This window comes from Papio anubis, chromosome 16 (assembly GCF_008728515.1).
Source record: "Papio anubis isolate 15944 chromosome 16, Panubis1.0, whole genome shotgun sequence".
Taxonomy (NCBI): domain Eukaryota; kingdom Metazoa; phylum Chordata; class Mammalia; order Primates; family Cercopithecidae; genus Papio; species Papio anubis.
The window spans coordinates 87,144,513-87,167,118 of record NC_044991.1 but is presented as its reverse complement, the minus strand read 5'-3'; the positions used below and the strand labels follow the sequence as shown (position 1 = coordinate 87,167,118).

The window sequence follows — 22,606 nt, the reverse complement described above, 5'->3', positions numbered from 1 at the left end:
ATGATAATTTTTCTAGTAATTCAATTTCATTATATTTTGCAAACTTATCAATACATAATGAATTGTAAATTAAAAAAAAAAATCTAGCCTTTCCCAACAGATAATTTGAGAAGGGTTGCTGTAAGGGGAGGAATCTCACACTGAAGTGTGGACAGGGGCCACGCAAGCATGAGAAATGAGTGAAGCTGGTGGAATGGAGTCTGGGGTCAACTGCTGAGCTTGACCTGGAGAGAGAAGGGGCATGACTCATGATCCCATTCTGTCCCCATGATCATGGTCTCATGGAACACAGACCCAAAAATGCCAAATTATTTCATTCCTTCAAGAACATCAGGAGATTCAGGCCATATGCTACCCAAGTGCCCATCGATGGATGAGCGGATAAGCAAAAATGTGTCAATACCACACATGCTTACTCAGCATCAAAAAGGAAGGCCATTCCGATACACGCTAAACATACATGAACTTTGAGGACATTATACAGAGTGAAATAAGTCAGTCACCTAAAGACAAATATCATATGACTCTACTTTGACGACCTGGAGTCGTCAAATTCAGAGAGACAAAAAGTCGAATGGTGGGGGCCAGGGCTGGAGAAGGGGGAATGAGGAATGAGTGGTTAATAGAGACAGAGCTTCTGTTTTGCCAGATGAAAAGAGTTCTGGAGATGGATGGAGGTGATGGCTGCACAACGTTGTGAACGCACTTAATGCCAAGACCCGTACCCTTACAAATGGATAAAATGGTAAGTTTGATGTATATTTTACCACAATTTACAAAAAAAAACCCAAAACAAACAAACAAACAAAATCTTACTTTTGTTGCCCAGAAGCAAGAGAGGTGCTGGTTTATAACTTCTGGTACAGAGCGGGGAGATAGAAAAATATAATGAATTATTCTAACACAAAGGAAAGAATACAAAAGGAACACATGGAAAATGCAAAGGAAAACTAACAAGTGAGTTCTCCTGGTGGGGTCAGAAAAAGCTATGGATGGAAGATGACATTTAACCCAGGCCAGTGGTCATGCACTGTGGCTTCTTGTATTTTCGTCACTGAGACTGAGGCAACCTCGTGAACACGTCCAAGGAGTTGGTTTTCTAACAGGAGCCCTCTTGGTTATGTGGCTATTTCTACTTAACCGCCCTTCCTGGCCCTCTCTTCTCACCTTATCTGGCTGTCTGGATCCGTGGCATTAAAAGTTCCCAACAGGGTCCCAGGCCCGGTGCCCTCCTTTTTACTGACAATGAAGCTCTGGGGGTGAAAGGCTGGTGGGTCGTTGGCGTCTGTCACCTGCACACTCACAGTGGCGCTTGCTGCTGCCTTCCTTGGTGGCTGAAGCTTTCCTCCCTCGCAGTAGAAGAGCCTCTCCTCATTCTCCACGGCAATGACGAGGCTTCGCGCTGGGCGAGTCTCATAATCCAAAGGCTGGAACCCCAGAGAGAGGATATCATTAGCACCTGCTGCTCCTCTGGCCAGAGGAAGCCCAGCGCCGAGTCATCATTGTGAACTCAGAGCTTGTGGCTTTTGCACTTCATTTATTATTTATGTTGTCTTTGATAATGATCAAAAGACAGTCTTCAGCTCATTTTCAAATCATTTATGGAGTTCTTTTCTCTTTTATTTTCCCCTCCTCCTCCGCTGGTTGAAAAGAGCCACCATCCTTCAGAGGGTAATGAAAAATGCAACAAAAACCATAGCCTAATGAAACATTAATGAGACAACCATGCTGCAAAAAAAATCAGGGGAACTTAGGGAAATATAGATATTAATGATTATAGTTATTCAGGGTACAAAGTGGTCAGTTGACTTAAAAGGATTAAAAGGCTGGGAATATTTTGAAAATTCAACCCCAGGCATCTGGTGCAACGTCTACAGAGCCTTGCTATTCATAGCATGGTCCGCAGGCCATCAGCATCCCCTGGGCGTTGGTCAAATGGGCAGGCGAATCTTGGGCCCTGCGCCAGACCTGCTGACTCAGGTCTGCCTTGTGCCCAGGTGACTCACCTGCACTGCACTGCACTAGAGGCCCTGGTCACTCTAGGTCTGGTTGTGAGCAATGAAGACTAGAGACACTGGGGTCAGACTACCCCAGTGGGATCCTCCACTCCACCATTCAGGCTGTGTGGCTTTGTGTAAAGGACCTAACCCCTCTGGGCTTTGGTTTCCTAATCAGTAAATGAGATGGTAATATTAATACTTTCTTCCAGGCCAGCTTCTCCATTAGGCACAGTGCTAGAGGCTCTCCATACTCTTAGGGGCCACATAGATGCACTCCCATTTGTTTTAAACTTTAAAAGTCTTAAACATTGAAAATTCAGATGAAAAGAAAGAACTTTTAGTGTCGAAGAAAATAGTTTCATTTTTTAAATCACATCTGAAAAAGAATAATCATTTTAAGGCCTATGTAAATCTATTATGTTATGCCTACAACAACAAAAAATTAAATGGTGAAGTATTAAGTCATATCAGAATAAGTTTTATTATTGATATTATTTTGGTAGGAGGAGTCCTCAGCCCATACACAGAAGTGGCACTGAAACCCTACCTTCCTTGCCTGGTGACACACGGTACGTAATGGTCTCAGCACCCAGCATCCACGGGCGTTAGCTCCTAGTTCATTCTGAGTGATCCTACAGCAGAGGCCTCAGCGTCTGCCACCACCTGGTTGGTACATCACTAGTATGGTGTTACCTTGATAACATTTAATATCCCTTCGTTGGTCTCAGGGTCAGTCAAAATGTCAAAATGTCCTTCTTCGTTGCCATGCAATATGTTGAATTTTGCTCTCCAAGCTGATGTAAATGGAGAATCTCGATCTTGAACCAGGAGACGCACCACGCCCTTGCTGACTCGGCCTTCAGGAATCTGAATCTTATACTGAAAGAGGCAATCACCATGTGCATGTCACGGAGACAAAAACACAATTGAAAAGGCAAGCAGAGAGGAAGAAGGGAGAGATGCAGAGAGCGAGCCAGAGAGAGGAGGAGAAAGAAAATTTCCTCATCACAACGTCCTGGATATTCCTCATGCTGCTAAACCTGCCCTAAGGGATTTGCAACCTGCCTGTTATAGCAGAAGGTGCATCTGTTGGAATATCTGCCCCTCCTACCTGTGACTTGCTAAATAATTTTTAAAGTACTCTTAAATCCAACTCAATGCCCTATTTTTTCTAAGAATTTGAAAAATAACAATATGCAATCCTAGTTTATGCTCTCTAAAAATCCTAGCTCTTCCCCTAAAATAGGACACTTGCGGTTATTCAGATTAATGTGATCGTTTTTCTAACACATGTAGATCTTCGAAATAGCTTGTTATTCAATATTTTTGGAGACAATGTTTCTAGACAAGCACTTCAAAATAACACGGTATATTTTTTTCCAGCGTATTTTTAGAGCATTGGTTTTTACCAAGCCAGGAAAAGATTTTGAAACAAGGTTCAAGCATAATATTATTTTGTAGTTATTATATACTTCTGGTGAGGTGCTTTGGTTTGCAAACATTTCACTTTGGTTTATACAGGTTTTTTTTTTCTAATTAAATGACACCTTTTAAAAAATAATTGTTTGCATCATTTATTCAACAACAGCTTCTGTGTGCCACATTCCATTTCAGATGCTGTGAATAAGACGGGCAAAAATTCTGTCCTTGATGGAGCTGAGAGCTGAGTGTGTGTGTGTGTGTGTGTGTGTGTGTGTAGGAGGACTTATAAAATAAATAAAGCTAATTGATTAAGTAGAACACTACTAAGCAGAAGAAAGCACAAAAGGGCTAGGGTGTGTCCCAGGAAAGAAGTGGAAGGGTTTTAACTCAGTAGTCAAGAAAGGGCTCACTGAGAGAGTCAGGAGAAAGAAGGAAATACGGTGGATATTTACTTTTTTAAAAATACATATGGAATAGTAAAAAATAAAATATTGGAAATAGATCTTGAGTGATTCTTATTTTATCTCTTAGCCATCTCACATGCCTTAGATGGAGCATCTATCCCAAATCATCTTACACAGTGGGTTTCAACACTTTCTTAGAGGCTGGGAGGCTTGCAGCCTGGGAAATCCCACGTGGACCCTGACATACAACGTTTTTAAAGGGTCACTGCAGTTACTTCTGTACTTGGATAAGGTAAGATGAGGAGGGTGAGGCCAAAGCCTACCTGCTCACCTTCTCTCTAGAATCCTGAACGTGGTGTGAAAACCTTGGGTGCAGACTTCTTACCCAAAGGTGATTCTTCTCCCGAGGGACATTTGGCAATGTCTGGTGACACTTTTGGTTGTCACAGCTGAGGGGCGCTACTGACATCTACTGGGCAGAGGCCAGGGATGCTGGTGAATATCCCGCAGCACACAGAGTAGCCCCCACTCCAAATAATCATCTGGCCCAGTGTCAATTGGGCTGAGCATAGGAACCCCTGACTCCAAGTAAACAGGAATGCCCTGTCTTCCCCTAGACCTCAGTTTTCCCATCTGTAAAACAGAAATCATGTCGTAGTTTCAATAATCAAAAATGAAAAAAATGCATGTAAAAGTTCTTAGCACAGTTTCTGGCATACAGCAGTCAAAAATGTAAGCTCATGTGACCATTATGAAGTGCTTCTATGTCAATATGATTTGGCTTCTTGATTCCAGCTTAAGTCACTTTGGAGAATTGCACATATCTTGGGTGACTCCCCGATATAGTTTGGAGATTTGTCCCCACCCAAATCTCATGTTGAAATGTGATCCCCAGTGTTGCAGGTGGGGCCTGGTGGGAAGTGTTTGGATCATGTGGGCAGATCCCTCATAAATAGCTCTGGCCATCCCCTTGGTGATAAGGAAGCTCTGGCCCTGAGTTCACATGGGATCTGGTCATTTAAAAGCGTGCGGGCCCTCTTACCTCTCTCGTTCCTCATTCTCGCCCACCCACACCCTGTATCTTGCATGCTCTTGCTGTCACCAAGCGACATGCCTGCTCCCCCTTGTCCTTCCGCCATGATCATAGACTTCCTGAGGCCTCCCTAGAAGCTGGTCGGTGCCAGCACCAGGCTTCCTGTAAAGCCTATAGAACCATGAGCCACTTAAACCTCTTTTCTTTATAAATTACCCAGTCTCAGGTATGTCTTCACAGCAATATGATAACAGCCTAACACCCTCCCCAAGAAAAACTGAGCCTAGGACCCAGGGGCTACTTGTTTTGGGGCTTAGACGTCGGGGCAGCCCCGGTGGCTCACGTTCTCCTGGGTAAATATGGGCCTGTGGTTGTTGTTTTCTTGCACATCCATGTGAACGGTGGCCGTGGATGACAGTGACGGTTCTCCACAGTCCCTGGCTCTGATTAGCAGTGTAAACTGAGGAGCAGTCTATGTGGGGAGGAAAAGGAAAGTTAAGCCCCTCAAATATGGGAAAGGAAACTATTAATAAACATATTAATATTTTATAAGACATATTCTGTTTTAGCAATTTCAATAGCAAATCTAGCCACAGAGGGTTCCCCACTACAAATGTAGAATCTAAGCCTGGGGCTCAAGAATGGGCCACACATTTCATTTTAAAAAATAATAAAATCCACATAACCTCATAATCTAAGCACCCGGAGAGTCGTATTTCTCCACTAATGCGATCAACCTGGAAACCACTTTCTTTCAGTAATGGTGTTTGAGAAATGAGGAAGTAAAGGACTTGAGAATTTGGAGTGTTTTCTTCATCCAAATCGACTGCTAACATCTGAAAAATAGGTTGACCTAGAAAGAATTTTTAAAAACTGTTACTATCGGATAAAGGTAGCCTATCAAACCAGTAAGAGGATGAATTATTTGCTAAATGGCATTGGGGCATACACCAAAATGAGTGAAATGTTTAAATATAAAATAAACTGTGGACATACTAGAAAAGATAAGGATGAATATTTAATCAGCTATAAGATCAAGAACTTTCTAATCATGACTGCCAATGCAGAAGACTTACAAGACAAAACTGGCAGATCAGATTACATTTTTAAATTTCTGGCAAAAAACTATGGACAAAATTTAAAAGAAAATGATAAAGCAGGAAAATATATTTGAAACATACATGGCAGGCAGATATTCTTAATATAGACTGCAGAGGTTAAAATCAAGAAAAATGACAAACACACTAACAGAAAAATGAAGAAAAGAAAGGAAAAAGCAACTGATAGGACACGGAAATGGCCAAGAAACGTAGCAAAATGTTCAAGCACATGGTTATCAAAGACCAACAACACACCAGGCACCTTCACGGATTGCAGGCAGGTGAGCAAATGAGGACGCTTACGTTGTATGTGCAGGGCGAATCAGCAAGTCTGCATCTCTGAATTCATGCTAAGTAAACAATGCTTGATTGGGACACATATTTAGCTTAAATTTTATCATTGCAATATATTTTATAAAAATAACAGAAAGTGGCAAAAAAAAACATAAATGTTCAACAATAGGAGATCGGTCAAATACTTTAAGGCATATCCATAAAATATTACACAACAGGGTATTTTAGAAAAATATCAGGTTACAAACAGTAAAATTGCACCTTTAGAGAGGAAATTTATAAATATGCACATGTGAAAAAACACATCAAATATGTGTAAATATTTACTATATACACATATACAATGCGTACTATGATAAAGATGAAAAAATGTATGTATATACAAATACACATTTGTAATTATATATAAAAATGTGTGAATGTATATACATATATAATTTTAACATACAGCACGTGTACACACAGACAGAAAATGCAAAGAAAAATGCTGAAAGAATACAAACTAAAACCTTAATGGTTGTTATTTCTCATGGGTAGCATTAAAGATGCTTTCTTTTTCAGTCTTTTCATTTCTTGGAATTTTTTAGAGAGATAACTATACAAAAGAAATGGTTTTTGTTATTAAAATAAATCCACATTCTAGTAAGAATAGGTTGGGTTTAAGAATGCACAGTATCTGTAACTAGGAGGCTTTAGATGTGATCGTGTTGCCATTTTACAGACAAAAAATTTGCAGAGATATGCAGAAGCTCATCATCCAGCTCTTTTCCCCTCACTGCATGTGGCTTTATTTTTAGAATGGCATTTACATATCAGCCCTTCCCACTGATGTAATTCCCACATCATTTTATTGCCGATACAAAACGAGGCTTACAGACCTCAAAGCATTTCGCTCAGATCCAAGTCCTGCGACCTTTGAGATGTGAACAGTAAAAACTCTCCCTGAAGATGACTAGGATCAAGCTCCTCATCAATATTAATGAAAAGGAACAGAGCAGAGACAGAAGGAAGCACAGCAGCCCCCCAACCGCACACACCTGCAGTTTGGTTTTCTTGCACAGTGATGTTAAATTCCTTCTCTGGAAACTGGGGTGCATGATCATTCACATCACTGATCCTAATGTTGAAAATCAAGGATTTATCCACAATTTTTCCTGTTGAGTGCTCCGCAACATCAAAATAAACCTAGGAAGCAGAGAGCTGTAAAAATCCTGCAGAACAATTTATTTGATAACACTCTAATAAAATAACTGTTATTCTAATTATGGGTTTACATCTATCTCCTCCTCTAGACTGAGAGTTCCAAAGGGCAGGAATCAGACTGCCCTCATTCACCACGTACCCCAGAGACCAAACACAGTACTGGCACAGACTAGGTGCTCAGCAAATGTGTAGAACAAGCCAATGCTCTGGCTTGGAAAAAAATGATGAGTTATTATCAGGTTCAAATCTCAGTCTCTCCACTGGGTAAACACATGCAGGTTGCTAGTGAGCCTCCGTTTCTACAACCTATCAGTATTGTCATGAGAAATAAATATATTAATTGAATATTACTGAAACATCACAGAGAGCAGACATTTAAAAATTTGGGGGAAAGTGAACATTTATAATAACTAGCACAGCTACTGACATACTATGCTTTCAAATGGCCACTGTACTTCTGCACTTCTGTACTTAGATAAGTCAGTCCATGTCAAATGTGTATATGTGTAGTCTTTCACTTCAAAAGGTCTCAAATCAATTGTTTAAGCTTCTGCCTTAAGAAGTTTTAAAAAGAGATCATAATAAACCCAAACAGAAAGCAATAGTAAAGATAAGAGCATATATCAATAAAATGGAAAACAACAAAACAACAGAGAAAGTCATGTAACCAAAAGCGATTCTTGGAAATGATCAATAAAATGAACAAACCTCTAAGAGGACTGATGAGGGAAAATAAGGAAGTGGGGAGAATTATCAATAACAAGAATGAAACAAAGGATATCACTAGAGATTCTACATATATTAGAAGAATAATAAGGACTATTATGACTAAGTTTATGCCAACGAATACAGCAACTTAAATGAAAAGGACCAAATTCTTAATAATGAAAAACTACCAAAACTTTCTCAAGAAGAAACAGAAAACCTGAATAGTCCTATATATATTTTTAAAGTGAAATTTGTAGTTTAAAATCTTTCAAGAAGTAAAAACAAAAAACCCCAGGCCCAGATGACTTCAATGATAAATTCTAGCAAAATATGAAAGAAGAAAGACCAATTCAACAGCCTCTTCCAAAAAATATAAAAGGTAGAAAAACTTCTCAACTGATTATATTTTGTAAATTTTATAAATTACAGGGAAAAATACAGAACAATATCTCTCATGAATCTAGAGTTAAAAGTTCTCAACAAAATACTAACAACTAGTACCCAGAAATATATTAAGAGGATAGTACATTATGACCAAATGAGGTTTATCCAGAGAATTTTAGGCTGATTCAACTTTTGAAAATTAATTTCAGCAACGTCACAAGATGTAAAGTTAATCTACAAAAATCAACTACATTTCTATAAACCAGAAATGAATACTTAGAAATAAATATTTTAAAATAGCCCCATTTACGAATCTAAAATATGTACAGGATCTATTCAGTGAAAATGTTATAACACTGATGAAAGAAATCAAAGAAGACCTAATTGAATGAAAAGATATACTGTGTTTACAGACTGAAAGACTCAGTATTGCCAAGATGACAGTTCTTTCCAAACTGACCTATAAAGTCAGCATGATCCCAATCAAAAGACTAGCAGAATATTTTAGAGATATCAACAAGCTGATCTGAAAATTATATGGAAAGGCAAAGAAATTTGAATACCCAAAATCATTTTGAAAAAGAAACACAAAGTTAGCGGACTCACACTATATAATTTCAAGATTTATTATAAAAATACAGTAGGCCGGGCGCGGTGGCTCAAGCCTGTAATCCCAGCACTTTGGGAGGCCGAGACGGGCGGATCACGAGGTCAGGAGATCGAGACCATCCTGGCTAACACAGTGAAACCCCGTCTCTACTAAAACTACAAAAAATTAGCCGGGCGTGGTGGCGGCGCCTGTAGTCCCAGCTACTCGGGAGGCTGAGGCAGGAGAATGGCGTAAACCCGGGAGGTGGAGCTTGCAGTGAGCCGAGATCGCGCCACTGCACTCCAGCCTGGGCGACAGAGCGAGACTCCGCCTCAAAAAAAAATAATAATAAAATAAAAATAAAAATAAAAATACAGTAATCCAGAGAGTACAGTATTGATGAAAAGATAAATATATACATCACTGAAACAGAATAGAGTTTAGAAATAGGCCCACACAAGTATGGTTGATTGATTTTTGAGAATAGTACAAAGGCTAGCCTTTTCAACACATGATTCTGAAACAATTAGATGTCCATATGCAAAAAAAAAAAAAAAATGAACCTGGGTCTATATCTCACACTTTAGACAAAAATTAACTCAAAATGGATCACAGACTTACACATAAAAAATAAAACTATAAAACTTTTAGTAAAAAAAAAAAAAAAAGGAGGAAATCTTGATGACAATGTGTTAAATGTGTTAGATACAACACCAAAAACATGATCCAGAAGAGAAAATATTGATGAATTGGATTTTATCAAAATGTAATAACTTTTGCTCGGTCAGAAATGTTGTTAAAAGAATGAAAAGACAAAGGAAAAGAATGAGAAGACAAAAATGAAAAGACAATTGCCTGAGAGAAAATACTTGCATTTCATATGCTGACAAAGGATTTGTATTCAAAACTCAATAAGAAAACAAACAATACATGGCAGGTGGCTCAGGCCTGTAAACCCAGCACTTTGGGAGGCCAAGCTGGGCAGATCACCTGAGGTCAGGAGTTTAAGTCCAGCCTGGCCAATATGGCAAAACCCAGTCTCTACTAAAAAAAATACAAAAATTAGCCAGGCATGGTGGCAGGCACCTGTAATCCCAGCTACTCGGGAGACTGAGGCAGGATAATTACTTGAACCCAGGAGGTGGAGGTTGCAGTGAGCTAAGATTGCACCACTGCACTCCAGCCCAGGAGACAAGAAAGAAACTTGTCTCAAAAAAAAAAAAAAAAAGACAATAAACAACACAATTTTTAAATGGGCAAAGGGTTTGAACACATTTCTCCAAAAAAAGAGATGCAGATGTTAAACAAGTCATCATTTTTCACTAGGGAAATCCACATTAAAACTGCAATGAGCTATCATTACACACCTTTTAGAACAGTTAAACTGAAAAAAACCTGACAATACCAAGTTCAGCCAAAGATTCAGAGCAATCAGAATTCTTATACATTTCTAATAAGAATACAAAATTATTCAGTTATTCTGAGAAATCGTTCGGGAATTGCTTATCAAATTAAACATACACTTACGCAATCCATCTAAGCCACTCCTAGGTATCTACCTACAATAAATGAAAACTGACATTCACATAAAAACCACATGTGGGCTGGGTACGGTGGCTCACACCTGTAATCCCAGCACTTTGAGAGGCTGAGGCAGGTGCATCACCTGAGGTCAGGAGTTCAAGACCAGCCTGGCCAACACGGTGAAACCCAGTCTCTAATAAAAATATAAAAATTAGCCAGGTGTGGTGGTGGGTGCCTGTAATCCCAGCTACTTGGGAGACTAAGGCAGGAGAATCACTTGAACCCAGGAGGCCGAGGGTGCAGTGAGCCGAGATCACACCATTGCACTCCAGCCTGGGCAACAAGAGTGAAACTCCATCTCAAAAAAAAAAAAGTGCATAGCAGCTTTAATCATCACTAAAATCAAAAAGAATCCAAGCATCCCTTAGTTTTATAAAGTGAGAAGTGAGATACTACTCAGCAATAAAACAGAACAAACTCAGCCAGTGCAGTGGCTCACACCTGTAATCCCAGCACTTTGGGAGGCCCAGGTGGGCAGATCACAAGGTCAGGAGATCGAGGCCATTCTGACCAACATGGTGAAACCCCATCTCTACTAAAACACAAAAAATTAGCCTTGTGTGGTGGTGGGCACCTGTAGTACCAGTTACTCAGGAGGCTGAGGCAGGAGAATTGTTTGAACCTGGGAGGCAGAGGTTGCAGTGAGCCAAGATCGCACCACTGCATTCCAGCCTGGTGACAGAACCAGACTCCATCTCAAAAAAAAAAAAAAAAAAGAACAAACTCTTGATGCGTACAACATGGATGAATATAAGATTCATTATGCAAAGTGAAAAAAATCTAGACTTAAAAAGCCATGTATTGTGTGATTCTGTCTCTATGATGTTCAAAACAAGGTAAATTTATTGGGAAGGAAAAGAAATGAGTGGTTTCCAGGGGTTAAGGGTTGAAGGAGGGTTTGTCAAAACTCTTAGAACTATACATCAAGAGATACAAATTTTACTGTACATAAGTTTTTAAAATAAATTTTTAAAAGGAAAATATCATTATATTGTCAAAGAAGTTATTAAGAACTTTATATCAAATCTAATAAGTGAAGAATGAATGTTGTAATTCCTCTGTAATTATTTTTTCCTTCTGTGGAATTAGACCAGAGGGGAAAGTTGTGGGTGGGATGAGATTTTTCATATATTGTATAAAATTTCATAAGAAGCCCTTATTAATTTTATATGTAAAAAGTAAATATAAGGTTGAGCGTGGTGGCTCACACTATAATCCCAGCACTTTGGGAGGCTGAGGTGGGGGGACCACCTGAGGTCAGGAGTTCAAGATCAGCCTGGCCAACATGGTGAAACCCCATCTCTACAAAGATACAAAAATTAGCCGGGCATGATGGTGGGTGCCTGTGATCCCACTACTTGGGCAGCTGAGGTGGGAGAATCACTTGAACCCTGGAGGCAGAGGTTGCAGTGAGCCGAGATCGCGCCATTGCACTCCAGCCTGGGCGACAGAGCAAGACTCAAAACAAACAAACAAATAAAAAGTGAGTATAAAGAATAGGAACTCTCATTTATTGCTGGTGAGAATGCAAAATGGTGCAGCCACTTTGGGAGACAGTTTGGCAGTTTCTTACAAAACTAAATGTACTCTTGCTACACAATCCAGCAATCACCCTTCCAAATGTGTTGAATATGTATGTGCACCCGACAACCTGCACACACGCGTTTATAGCAGCTTTATTCATGATTGTCAAACTCTGGAAGCTGCCAAGACGTTTCTCAGTAGATGAATAGGTAAATAAGCTGTGTCTATCCATACAATAGAATATTATACAATGAAAAAAAAGGCATAGAGGAACTTTAAATGGATATTGCCAAGTGAAAGAAGCCAGTCTGAAAAGGCTACATAGTGTATGATTCCAACTGTATAACCTTCTGGAAAAGGCAAAAGTGAGGAGACAATAAAAAGACCAGTGGTTGCCAGGGGTTCTGGGGGTAGGGAGGAGGGAATGGGCAGAGCCCAGAGAATTTTTAGAGCAGTGAAACTATTCCCTATGACACTGTCATGATGGACACATTTGTCGAAACCCATAAAAGGTAAGATGCCAAGAATGAACCCTAATGTAAACTCTGGGTTTTGGTTAACAGTAATGTAAAATACTGGCTCAACAATTATAGCAAATGCAGCACATAAATTATAGCAAATGCAGCACATAAATTATAGCAAATGCAGCACACTATTGCAAAATGTCCATAATAGGGGAATCTGAAGGGAGGGGTGAGAGGAGGGTAGGATGGGAACTGTGTGCCTTCTATTCTGTGCTTCTGTCAATCTAAAACTGCTCTAAAAAATGAAGTCCATTAATTTGAAAAATATGATGTCCCTACTTACAAAATAAATATATATATCTTAATAAAATGTAATAAATATGAACCATAATAAAATACAAACTGGTGTATTTTAAATAAATATACATATTTTTACTCCTGAATCTCTCATTGCTCTAGTATAAACGGTGCTTTTGTTTGTTGAAGGCTGAAAAGGCTGTGGGGAAAGGCAGGAGTTCAGAGTCACAGAAAAGAGAGCGGGAAAGGGCATGAATCGTGGCACGAGGGTGGTCCAGGCAGGTGCCTGTTCTGCATCGAGACCACTGGATTCTCAAGGACCAACTGGTCGCCAGGTACAGTATCCTGCTTGGGGTAAAAAGGTTTATTGCAGAAGCGTGGCCGCCAGCTTCAGCCAGGCCCAGGGCGGACTCACCAGCACCAGCCCTTCACGTAGATGGTCTCCCTTCATCCTCCCGGAAGCCCTGGAGGAAGACACCCTTGCTGTCTAGCTCTGCACCATGGAGAGACTAAGTGACTATTTCACCTTCAGCTTGGAAGTAGAGTAGCCCAGATCCAAGTCCAGTCAGGGATCAAGACTGCACCTTCCGCCGATTCTTCCCCATTTCACTCTACAGGCTACTCAGTGCCCAGAGTCAGTGGCCCTCCCAGGGGGCCTCTCAGGGCCTTGAAAGCTTTAGGCAACGCTGTCTCCATCCCCTTCCTCAGGGGCCTAAAGGTCTTTCCCTCTGTTTTGTTTCGCGTGGCTGCTTGAGCCCCCTTTCCCTGCAGACTTGCGGCTCACTCTTCAACTCCATCACCGCGGTCCCACCAGGTATCCTAGAACAGCAGCCCCCACGTCTAGCGCAGGTCAGCGCTCCTCCTCCTCCACAGTAGGACTGAGGGAGCCTTCAGGGCTTCTACTACTGAGCTAGTCCGCTTCAGGGACTTCAGGGACTCTAGCATACAGTTTTAAATTTTTGTGCAAATAAATTGGCTTTCTCACACACCATCTCTACATTCTCCTCCATAATTTATGACTGTGCTGGCAACTCTTTGCTCCTTAATCACCCTGACTTCTGGCTGTAAAACCGTGCCAACCGTACTCCTTCCATTTAAAAAAAGAACCACTTGTGTGTTTCATGTTTATTATTTTATATTTCATTTATTATCCTAAAGCTACATATGAGACCTTTAGTTCCATAAGACGCCTGAGCAACTCGAGTGCTGTTTATTCTTTGGCAAGATGCTAAGAATTTCTAGGATTTCGGATTACAATGGTGAAAAGAAATGTCATGGACATTTTCTGCACTTGGAAAGTGTTTCCAGCCTTTTGTTATAGCCTCAAGATTTATACCTTTGGATAAACACACCATAGTGCGTTAACTGGATGCATCACCATATGCCTATTTGACATTACAGGCACAAGATCTATGGCCTTACACACAAATGAGCACATGGAAACACCTTCAGGACCAAATGCACAATACCAAATCGCGAATGCATAGGTTAGACTGTGTGGTGATAAAAAGTAACACATAATTATTCTGAGAAATATAAAAGGATGGCTTTGGGGGTAGCTTTGTATTCTACTAAAATGAGCATATTTTGATATAAATAGATAAGGTCCATACACAGAAAAAAATTAAAACTTTTCCTGTTGCTGTCTCTGTCTTAAATCTTACAGTAATTTTCAACTAGTGTTACTGCTTTCTTGTAGACGCATGGAGTTAATAAAAAGTTGGCCTCCCACACACACTCCCTGAGCACAGTTTTGCTTTTGGTTGGTTTTAGAGACCCTATCAGGATGCTCAAGAGTAAAGAAGTGCTACTGGAATGTCTTTTTGCTGCTACATTAGGCTTACTTGATTTTTAATAATGTACTATCTTGATGGACTGCCAAAGCCAATAATAATCGTTCTCTCACAGGAGCAGATGGTTAAGCTAGGATGCTCAATTTGTGTAGTGTTTAGGATATGTCCTCATTTATAGGACATGGCTTATACCACCCTTCCTGGTTGGTAATCCTTCTCATTGGACCATTTCATATGCTCCTAAATAGTGTGTAAGCCCCTGGCTGTTAGTTTCCTGTGGCTGTTGTAACAAAATACCACAGACTCCATGGCTTACACTAGAAACTTATTCTCTTACAGTTCTGGAGGCTAGAGCTGAAATGGAGTCAGCAGGGTTGGTTCTTCTGGAAGCTCTGAGGGAGAGACTATTCCCTGCCTCTCTTGGCTTCAGGTGGTTGCTAGCAAGCCTCGATATTCCTTGGCATCACTCTAATCTCTGCCTCCACCTTCACCTGGCATTCTCCTCTGCATCTGTCTCTGTGTCAAAGATTCCCTCTTGTTCTAAAGATACTGGTCACTGGGTTATGGCCACCCTAATCCAGTATGACCTCATTTTAACTTGATTACACCTATAAAGACCCTATATCCAAATAAGGTCACAGGCGTGGGTACCATGAGTTAGGACTTGAACATCTCTTTTTGGGAGGCACAGTTCAACTCACAACACCCAGCAAGGCCGAGGCTACATTTTACTGTGCTCGCTCATTCATTGACTCCTTCATCTAACATGATTAAGGGAGAATCTATTATGTGAGGAGCCCTGATCTTGACCCTGGGGCAATGGCAGACTTTCCCCAAAGTCAAGAATAAGGCAGAGTCTCTCTGCATTCTAATGGACCAGCATTCTAATGGAGGAGATCAACTATCAACAGAGAATTAAACACGAAGTTCACATTTCAGGTGATGAGTGGTGTTGAGGAGAAAATAAAACAGGGTCATGAGATGGAGAGTGACGGGCAAGGTTGGGACATGCCTCAGAATCTCCACCTTGTATCTTTCCCTGTGGAAGTTCGTAGTTAAATGAGAGGGACACGGATCAAATAAGTACATAAATCAATATTAAAAGACAACTGTGGTTAATGTTTGGGGAATCAGAACAGGGATTTGGCCTAGCCAGGGAGCTCCAAGCATAGGGCCCTGAAAACCTGACATAACAGAACTCAGGGATGCCATGTGTTTCCCCCCACCCCACACTGTCACTCTTTGCTCTAAATGGTCCCTGGGATCTATCTGTGATGTACCAAGCATTTCCAACTCGACTTTGAGTTTCAGGAAATGCTCTTAGATATTTGGCTTTAGCATTATCAGCTTTTAGACACAAAGTCCCATATTAGACATTATGAATGCCAACCCTTAATACATCATTTAAAATGTTAAAAGCATCATTCGCAAAAATGTTCTCCCATTCTGTAGGTTGTCTGTTTACTCTGTTGATAGTTTCTTTTGCATCTGAAAAAGATCGAATATCTAGCATCTATAAGGAACTTAAACAAAATTACAAGAAAAAAAACCCATTAAAAAGTGGACAAAAGACATAAACAGACACTTTTCAAAAGAAGATATACTTGTGGCCAGTAAGCTTATGAAAAAAAGCTCAACATCACTGATTATTAGAGAAATGAAAATTAAAACCACAAAACCATAATGAGATACCATCTCACACCAGTCAGAATGGCCATTATTAAAAAGTCAAAAAACAACAGATGCTGGTGAGGTTGCAGACAAAAAAAACAAAAGGAGCATGTATATACTCTTGGTGGGAGTGTAAATTACTTCAACCATTGTGGAAGACAGTGTGGTGATTCCTCAAAGAGCTAAAAACAGAAATATTATTCAATCCAGCAATCCTATTACTGGGTATATACCCAAAGGAATATAAATCATTCTACCATAAAGACATATGCATGAGTATGTTCACTGCAGCAGGATTCACAGTAGCAAAGATATGAAATCAACCCAAATGCCTATCAATGGTAGAATGGATAAAGAAAATATGGTACATACATGCCATGGAATACTATGTAGCCATAAAAAAGAATGAGACTGTGTCCTTTGCAGGAACATGGATGGAGCTGGAGGCCATTATCCTTAGCAAACTAACACAGGAACAGAAAACCAATACTGCATGTTCTCACTTATAAATAGGAGCTAAATGATGAGAACACATGGAGGGACACTGGGAACGGACACTGGAATCTCTCAGAGGGTGAAGGGTGGGAAGAGGGAGAGGATCAAGAAAACTAACTAGTGGGTACTAGGCTTAATACCTGGATGATGAAGTAATCTGTACACCAAACCCTCATTATACACGTTTACCTATATAACAAACCTGTACATGAACTTAAAATGAAAGTTAAAAATAATAATAATAATAAAAGGAAAGGAAAAAACAAAATATTAAAAGCAAACAAGCAACAACAACAAGTGAGCACTGAATGTGTGGCTCCGTCCTTGCACAGATCATGACCATCACTACGTCCTCCCCACTCAATGTATGGAAGCCCGAGGACAGCAGCATGAGCATCACCTGGAGCTTGCTAGACATGCAGGCTCTCAGGCTTCACCCTGACCTACTAAAACAGAATCTGCATTTCTACCAAGATCCCTAAGTGATCTGTTTGCTCATTAAAGATTGAGAAGTGCTATCTCAGTGTCTCCTTGTGACGACTCTCTACTCCTTCTTTTTAACAGACACTGCGAAGTCTACACAGAAGGGAGGCATGCATTCATATGGATAAGGAAGACCTAGAGAGTCATCTTTGCATGTTCATTGGAGTTTTAGGAGAATTTTCACCTATTTAAAAATTAGAGAGTCAGAGCCTATTAGTGAGTTAAGGGTTTATCTTTTATTGTGTATATCAGTACATTGAGATCACTGGAGAAAAGCTTCATATATTACTTTTCTTGAATGTTAATCAACATCTTTCCACCCTGAAAAAGTTAATGAACAAATGTACAGCCAAGCAGGCCTGAGAACCAAGCCCAGTTCCCAACAGCTCCAGTCCACTGAAGTCAAAATAGAACACATTTTGACTACCTAAGGTCTCCCTATTATGTTAGATGGGTAACGTGATACATGGTTTAGGGCTTTTTTCTTTATGATTTCTTTTCCTAGTTTAGAACCTGAATTTCAACTTCATAGTAAACCACAGTGTTGCAGTGATGAAATCGTAAAGAAAACCTGCACTCACAATAAGACATCGTCAACAGGTATGCAATTGCTCATGCACCAGTTATTGGGCCACCCACTGGGTCTGTTATGGCTTGTCTCCATATTTCAGAAGTCACTCATAAAAAAATAAATTAGGCCAGGCGCGGTGGCTCACGCATGTAATCCCAGCACTTTGGGAGGCCAAGGTGGGGGGATCACAAGGTCAGGAGATTGAGACCATCCTGGCTAACATAGTGAAATCCCGTCTCTACTAAAAATACAAAAAATTAGCTGGGCGTGGTGGTGGGCGCCAGTAGTCCCAACTACTCCGGAGGCTGAGGCAGGAGAATGGCATGAACCGAGGAGGAGGCAGAGCTTGCAGTGAGCCAAGATCGCACCACTGCACTCCAGCCTGGGTGACAGAGCAAGACTCCATCTCAAAAAATAAATAAATAAATAAATAAATAAATAAATAAATAAATATATGAATGAATAAGCCCATTTTATAAACATTCTGTGACCCTATCCCCAAGTGCTTTCAGATATCCCGATCATGCTAGGACACTGGTCATTAGAATAAAGACTTACAGCAGCTCACATCGATTGCAGAAATCATTACAAAGCCAAAGCCCACAACTCTAAAAGAAGATTACAAAAGTCTCAGGCATACTCGTAAAGCTTGTCACAAGGCATAATTTCTCAGTCTCCCGGAACCTGGCACATAGTCAGCTTAAATAATGCTTACCAAATACAACAGTCTTGCAAGAGCTTTCAAATCCAAGCTTAGAATATATCAAATTTTAGATACCGTGAAAGACGGTGTTGTTTCTCGATCAACAGGGCGGTGAACATATATCCTTCCGTTCTCATGATCTTCAAGAGAAAACAAACCAATCTCTGGATATTCATCCACACCAGGTCCACTGAGTAGATACATTAGCGACATGTTATCAGACATATTATTGAACAGCTAGAAGGAGGAAAAATGAAAAGGAGGATGAGAATAAGCCACTATGATAGTCAAGTATCAAGGCTAAGAATCAATGGCATCTTTAAGAAATTATACTCAGCAATGGCACATCTGCCAAAGAAATAAACAGATGGGCAGAGATGCAGGAGCAGTGGTGTTGAACTGTTGGCTGCAGTTTGGTCTGTAATAGTACAATTTGGAAATAGCATAAATGTTCATCGACATGAAAAAAATAATATAGTGATACTTCCTTCACATAGCATGGGATACTCTGTAGCCTTCAAAGATGTATTTACACTGCCATGGAAAGGCGGAAAGATGAGCAGGACACATCGCTCAACAAGAAAGGCAAGCAGAACAACACACCAAGTGTGATCTCATTTCTTTGACGCAGATTCACATCAGAAAATCTGTAAAGAAATATCTGGAACCACACATACCAATTTATTTAATATTGATTATCCCTTGAAGGAAAGAGAAGTAGTGATCACACAACTAACATTTAGAAAGAGTTTAGAATGAGTGGGCCTACAATATGCCTTGCTTGCCTTAACCTATTTAATCTTTAAAACATCTCTGAAATGTAGGCAATATCATCGACCTCATTGTACAGACACATTAAGAATCTCTAACTTACCCAGCAAGGACGTGGTGCAGTAGGAATATGAACCCACTCACTCCCCCTGACTCTTAGGAGTATATACTTTTAACCACTGAGACTTGAAAACTTTCTGTACTCTTTATATTTGTTTTTTAACAGTAGGCATGTACTGCTTCCTTTTTCTAAGAATCACAGAATGTCACAGAATGTCAGAGCTTAATCAGTACATAATTCGAAGGGCCATTGGTACCAGGAAGGTAGCGGAAATAAACAACATGAGCCTAGTGGAAAGATTCTACCATTCCAATACCATGTGACTTTTTCAAGGCGGTGCTTGCCCTCAGCAAGAGGGAGGAAATAGGGAGTGGTGGAAACTGTGGTATTCGGAGTAACTCAAGCTCCACCTAATTGTTGTCATCTGGGAATGTGGGTTCCATGTGGCCAGAACTTTCCACTTTTAAAAAGTCTCTAGAAGGGCAAAATTTTTAAGACAGTGTCCCTATTTATTTATTTTTTATTTATTTATTTTATTTTATTTTTTTGAGATGGAGTCTCACTCTGTCGCCCAGGCTGGAGTGCAGTGGTGCAATCTTGGCTCACTGCAAGCTCTGCCTCCCGGGTTCATGCCATTCTCCTGCCTCAGCCTCCGGAGTAGCTGGGATCACAGGCGCCTGCCACCATGCCCGGCTAATTTTTTGTATTTTTAATAGAGATGGGATTTCACCATGTTGGCCAGGATGGTCTCGATGTCCTGATCTCATGATCCGCCCTCCTCTGCCTCCCAAAGTGCTGGGATTACAGGTATGAGCCACTGTGCCCAGTCGACAATCTCCCTATTTTAAAATAATATTAAAAAAAAAAAAAACAAACAAAAACAAAACAAAAAAAAACCTCTGCATGGGCCAAATAAAGCAGACCTGTCAGTTGGAATTAACCACCCTGTTGCTGTATGAGATTCTCATCAGACACTCACACGGAGAAGTGACTCGCTCAAAGTCACATACCCAGGTAGAAGTAGAGTGAGTTCTAGAACGCAGGCATCCTGAACCCCAGGCCAGTGCTCTTTATGCTCTACTTCACTCCCTGGCCTCACTAGCACAAAACCTTTCGAGACTTAATCTTCCTGGCCAAAGGGGCATGCTGACTCAGAGGCCATGATGGGGTCATTCCTTAAGAGTAGGCACCTCACCTCACCAATCAGTTTGGGAAAGGGTCCCGGGTCTTCCTCCTCCAGCTCCAAGGTGGTGATAACCCATCTTCTCTTGGATCGCCGTAGAGGCTGGTAGCTCTTTCCCTGGAAATTATAGTGACAATGATGACAATAAGGATGGCAGTGATGCTCACAGCCAGGATTTATCACACCCTTGCTTCATGTAAAGGCCCTGTGCTGACACTTGGCCTGCATTCTCTCATCCCCACAACAGCCACCTAAGCTTGGAAAATCCAAGTGCCTGTCTTCTGAAGAAGCTTAAGAGTCATATTCAGCTAGTACCAATGGCCCTTTGAATTATGTACTGATTAAGCTCTGGTATAGCTGTGACACTCTGTGATTCTTAGAAAAAAGAAACAGTACACGCCTACTGTTAAAAACAAACATAAAAAGTACAAGAAGCTTACGAGTCAAGCTTCTTACAAAGCTGTAGAGTCATCTCTAACCATGGGGCAGATGCCACCCAATGATTTGACATGGTTCTTGAGATAATTTTAGGAGCTATCCAGACATAGCGTTAAAGATGACTGTCTGCTACGTGCCAATGGCTGTCCTACGGTAGACATACAAACCGTTGTTGAGAAAGTTTTCCTACTTCCATTTATCTCTCAATCTTCCTGAAATTATTGATGATTAGGTGCTGATAGAGCTTTCATGCCTCTCTGTCTACGAATACCCCTTTTAACAAATGTGCAGACATGTACACAAACAGAAAGAGAGTGACTTAGACTCAGATCTTGGGCTCAGATATTTGTCAGGTAAGGGAATACACGAAATTTAAAGCATTGTTTTGTTTGCATTATATATTTTCACAGTTGCCATCTATTATAAGTGAAGCTGGTTTCTAGCCACATTAATTTGATCAACAAAAACGCAAGTTCTTTTTTAAAAAAATTGCTTAATGATAAAGTGAATTGACCAAGAGAACAATACCAAGTAAATAATCACAACGTGGCACGAGGATATGGCAACACCTCACAGTGGTAGGTGCATGACTGGTGCAATGGAAAATAGTAAGTCCAATATATTCTAATTCCATAAAGAAGAAGGTGATGTGGACAAACCTCCAAGCTTGTGGTGCACAGTTGAATTTTGATTTTCGCAGGCTGCTCATATTCTAATTAGACATAAAAGCATCATCTGCAACTCTCTGGCAGTCCCTCAAGATTCTAAAAGGCCACACGTGGTTCTATTTTCTTTTCTGCAAACCAAACATTGGTAGGCACTAAAGCCCTCCAAACTGCAATTCTGTCTCTAAGTCAGGTGTAGAGACTGATTTTATCTATTAAGAAACTGATTTCCACACCTCACCTTTGTTTGCTTAGTAAGAGCATCTGTTTCCTGTTGGACACTGTCAACGATACTGACCTTAAAAATAAAAATAATGTTAATTAGTAGAGAATATACTTATCAGAATCACATGGAAACTGCCTGGACTTGCACAAATCTAGAATTAGAAATGACAGAAAAAGAACTTCTGTATTTAGTTTTGGTAAATAGAATTTCTTACCTCTACATCTTTTTTTTTTTTTTTTTTTTTTTTTTGAGACGGAGTCTCGCTCTGTCGCCCAGGCTGGAGTGCAGGGGCCGGATCTCAGCTCACTGCAAGCTCCGCCTCCCGGGTTTACGCCATTCTCCTGCCTCAGCCTCCCACCTCTATATCTTAATTCATGATTACCACTTCTCTAACTATAGGAGAAATAACGAAAAGAATTCTGATTTATTATTACCAATGGTGGGGAGACATTTAAAATTATAAAATACTACTGTTAATTAACAAAGCAGGCAGCAGAACTTGTTTATTCAGGATGAGCACAGAAGTATTTATATGTACAC

General features: G+C 40.4%; 1 protein-coding gene across 14 annotated transcripts in view; it reads right to left on the bottom strand.

Annotated features, from left to right (window-relative positions):
- The window catches only part of CDH26 (cadherin 26), a 66,721-nt gene that overhangs the window by 19,920 nt on the left and 24,195 nt on the right, over window positions 1-22,606 (bottom strand). For 9 of the 14 annotated variants that reach the window (XM_021920853.2, XM_021920852.2, XM_021920854.1 and 6 more), the window contains exons 2-9: window positions 22,082-22,138; window positions 20,750-20,854; window positions 18,798-18,959; window positions 7,291-7,438; window positions 5,546-5,712; window positions 5,203-5,331; window positions 2,694-2,879; window positions 1,168-1,427 (exon numbers count right to left, since the gene is read on the bottom strand). In XM_021920853.2, coding sequence (XP_021776545.1) covers window positions 1,168-1,427; window positions 2,694-2,879; window positions 5,203-5,331; window positions 5,546-5,712; window positions 7,291-7,438; window positions 18,798-18,959; window positions 20,750-20,854; window positions 22,082-22,138 — 1,214 coding nt within the window. Of the gene's footprint in view, window positions 1-1,167; window positions 1,428-2,547; window positions 2,664-2,693; window positions 5,167-5,202; window positions 5,332-5,545; window positions 5,713-7,290; window positions 7,439-18,797; window positions 18,960-20,749; window positions 20,855-21,834; window positions 21,972-22,081; window positions 22,141-22,606 lie in introns of those variants that run through there. The other 5 variants (XM_031656881.1, XM_031656879.1, XM_031656884.1 and 2 more) reach the window with 5 other exon arrangements.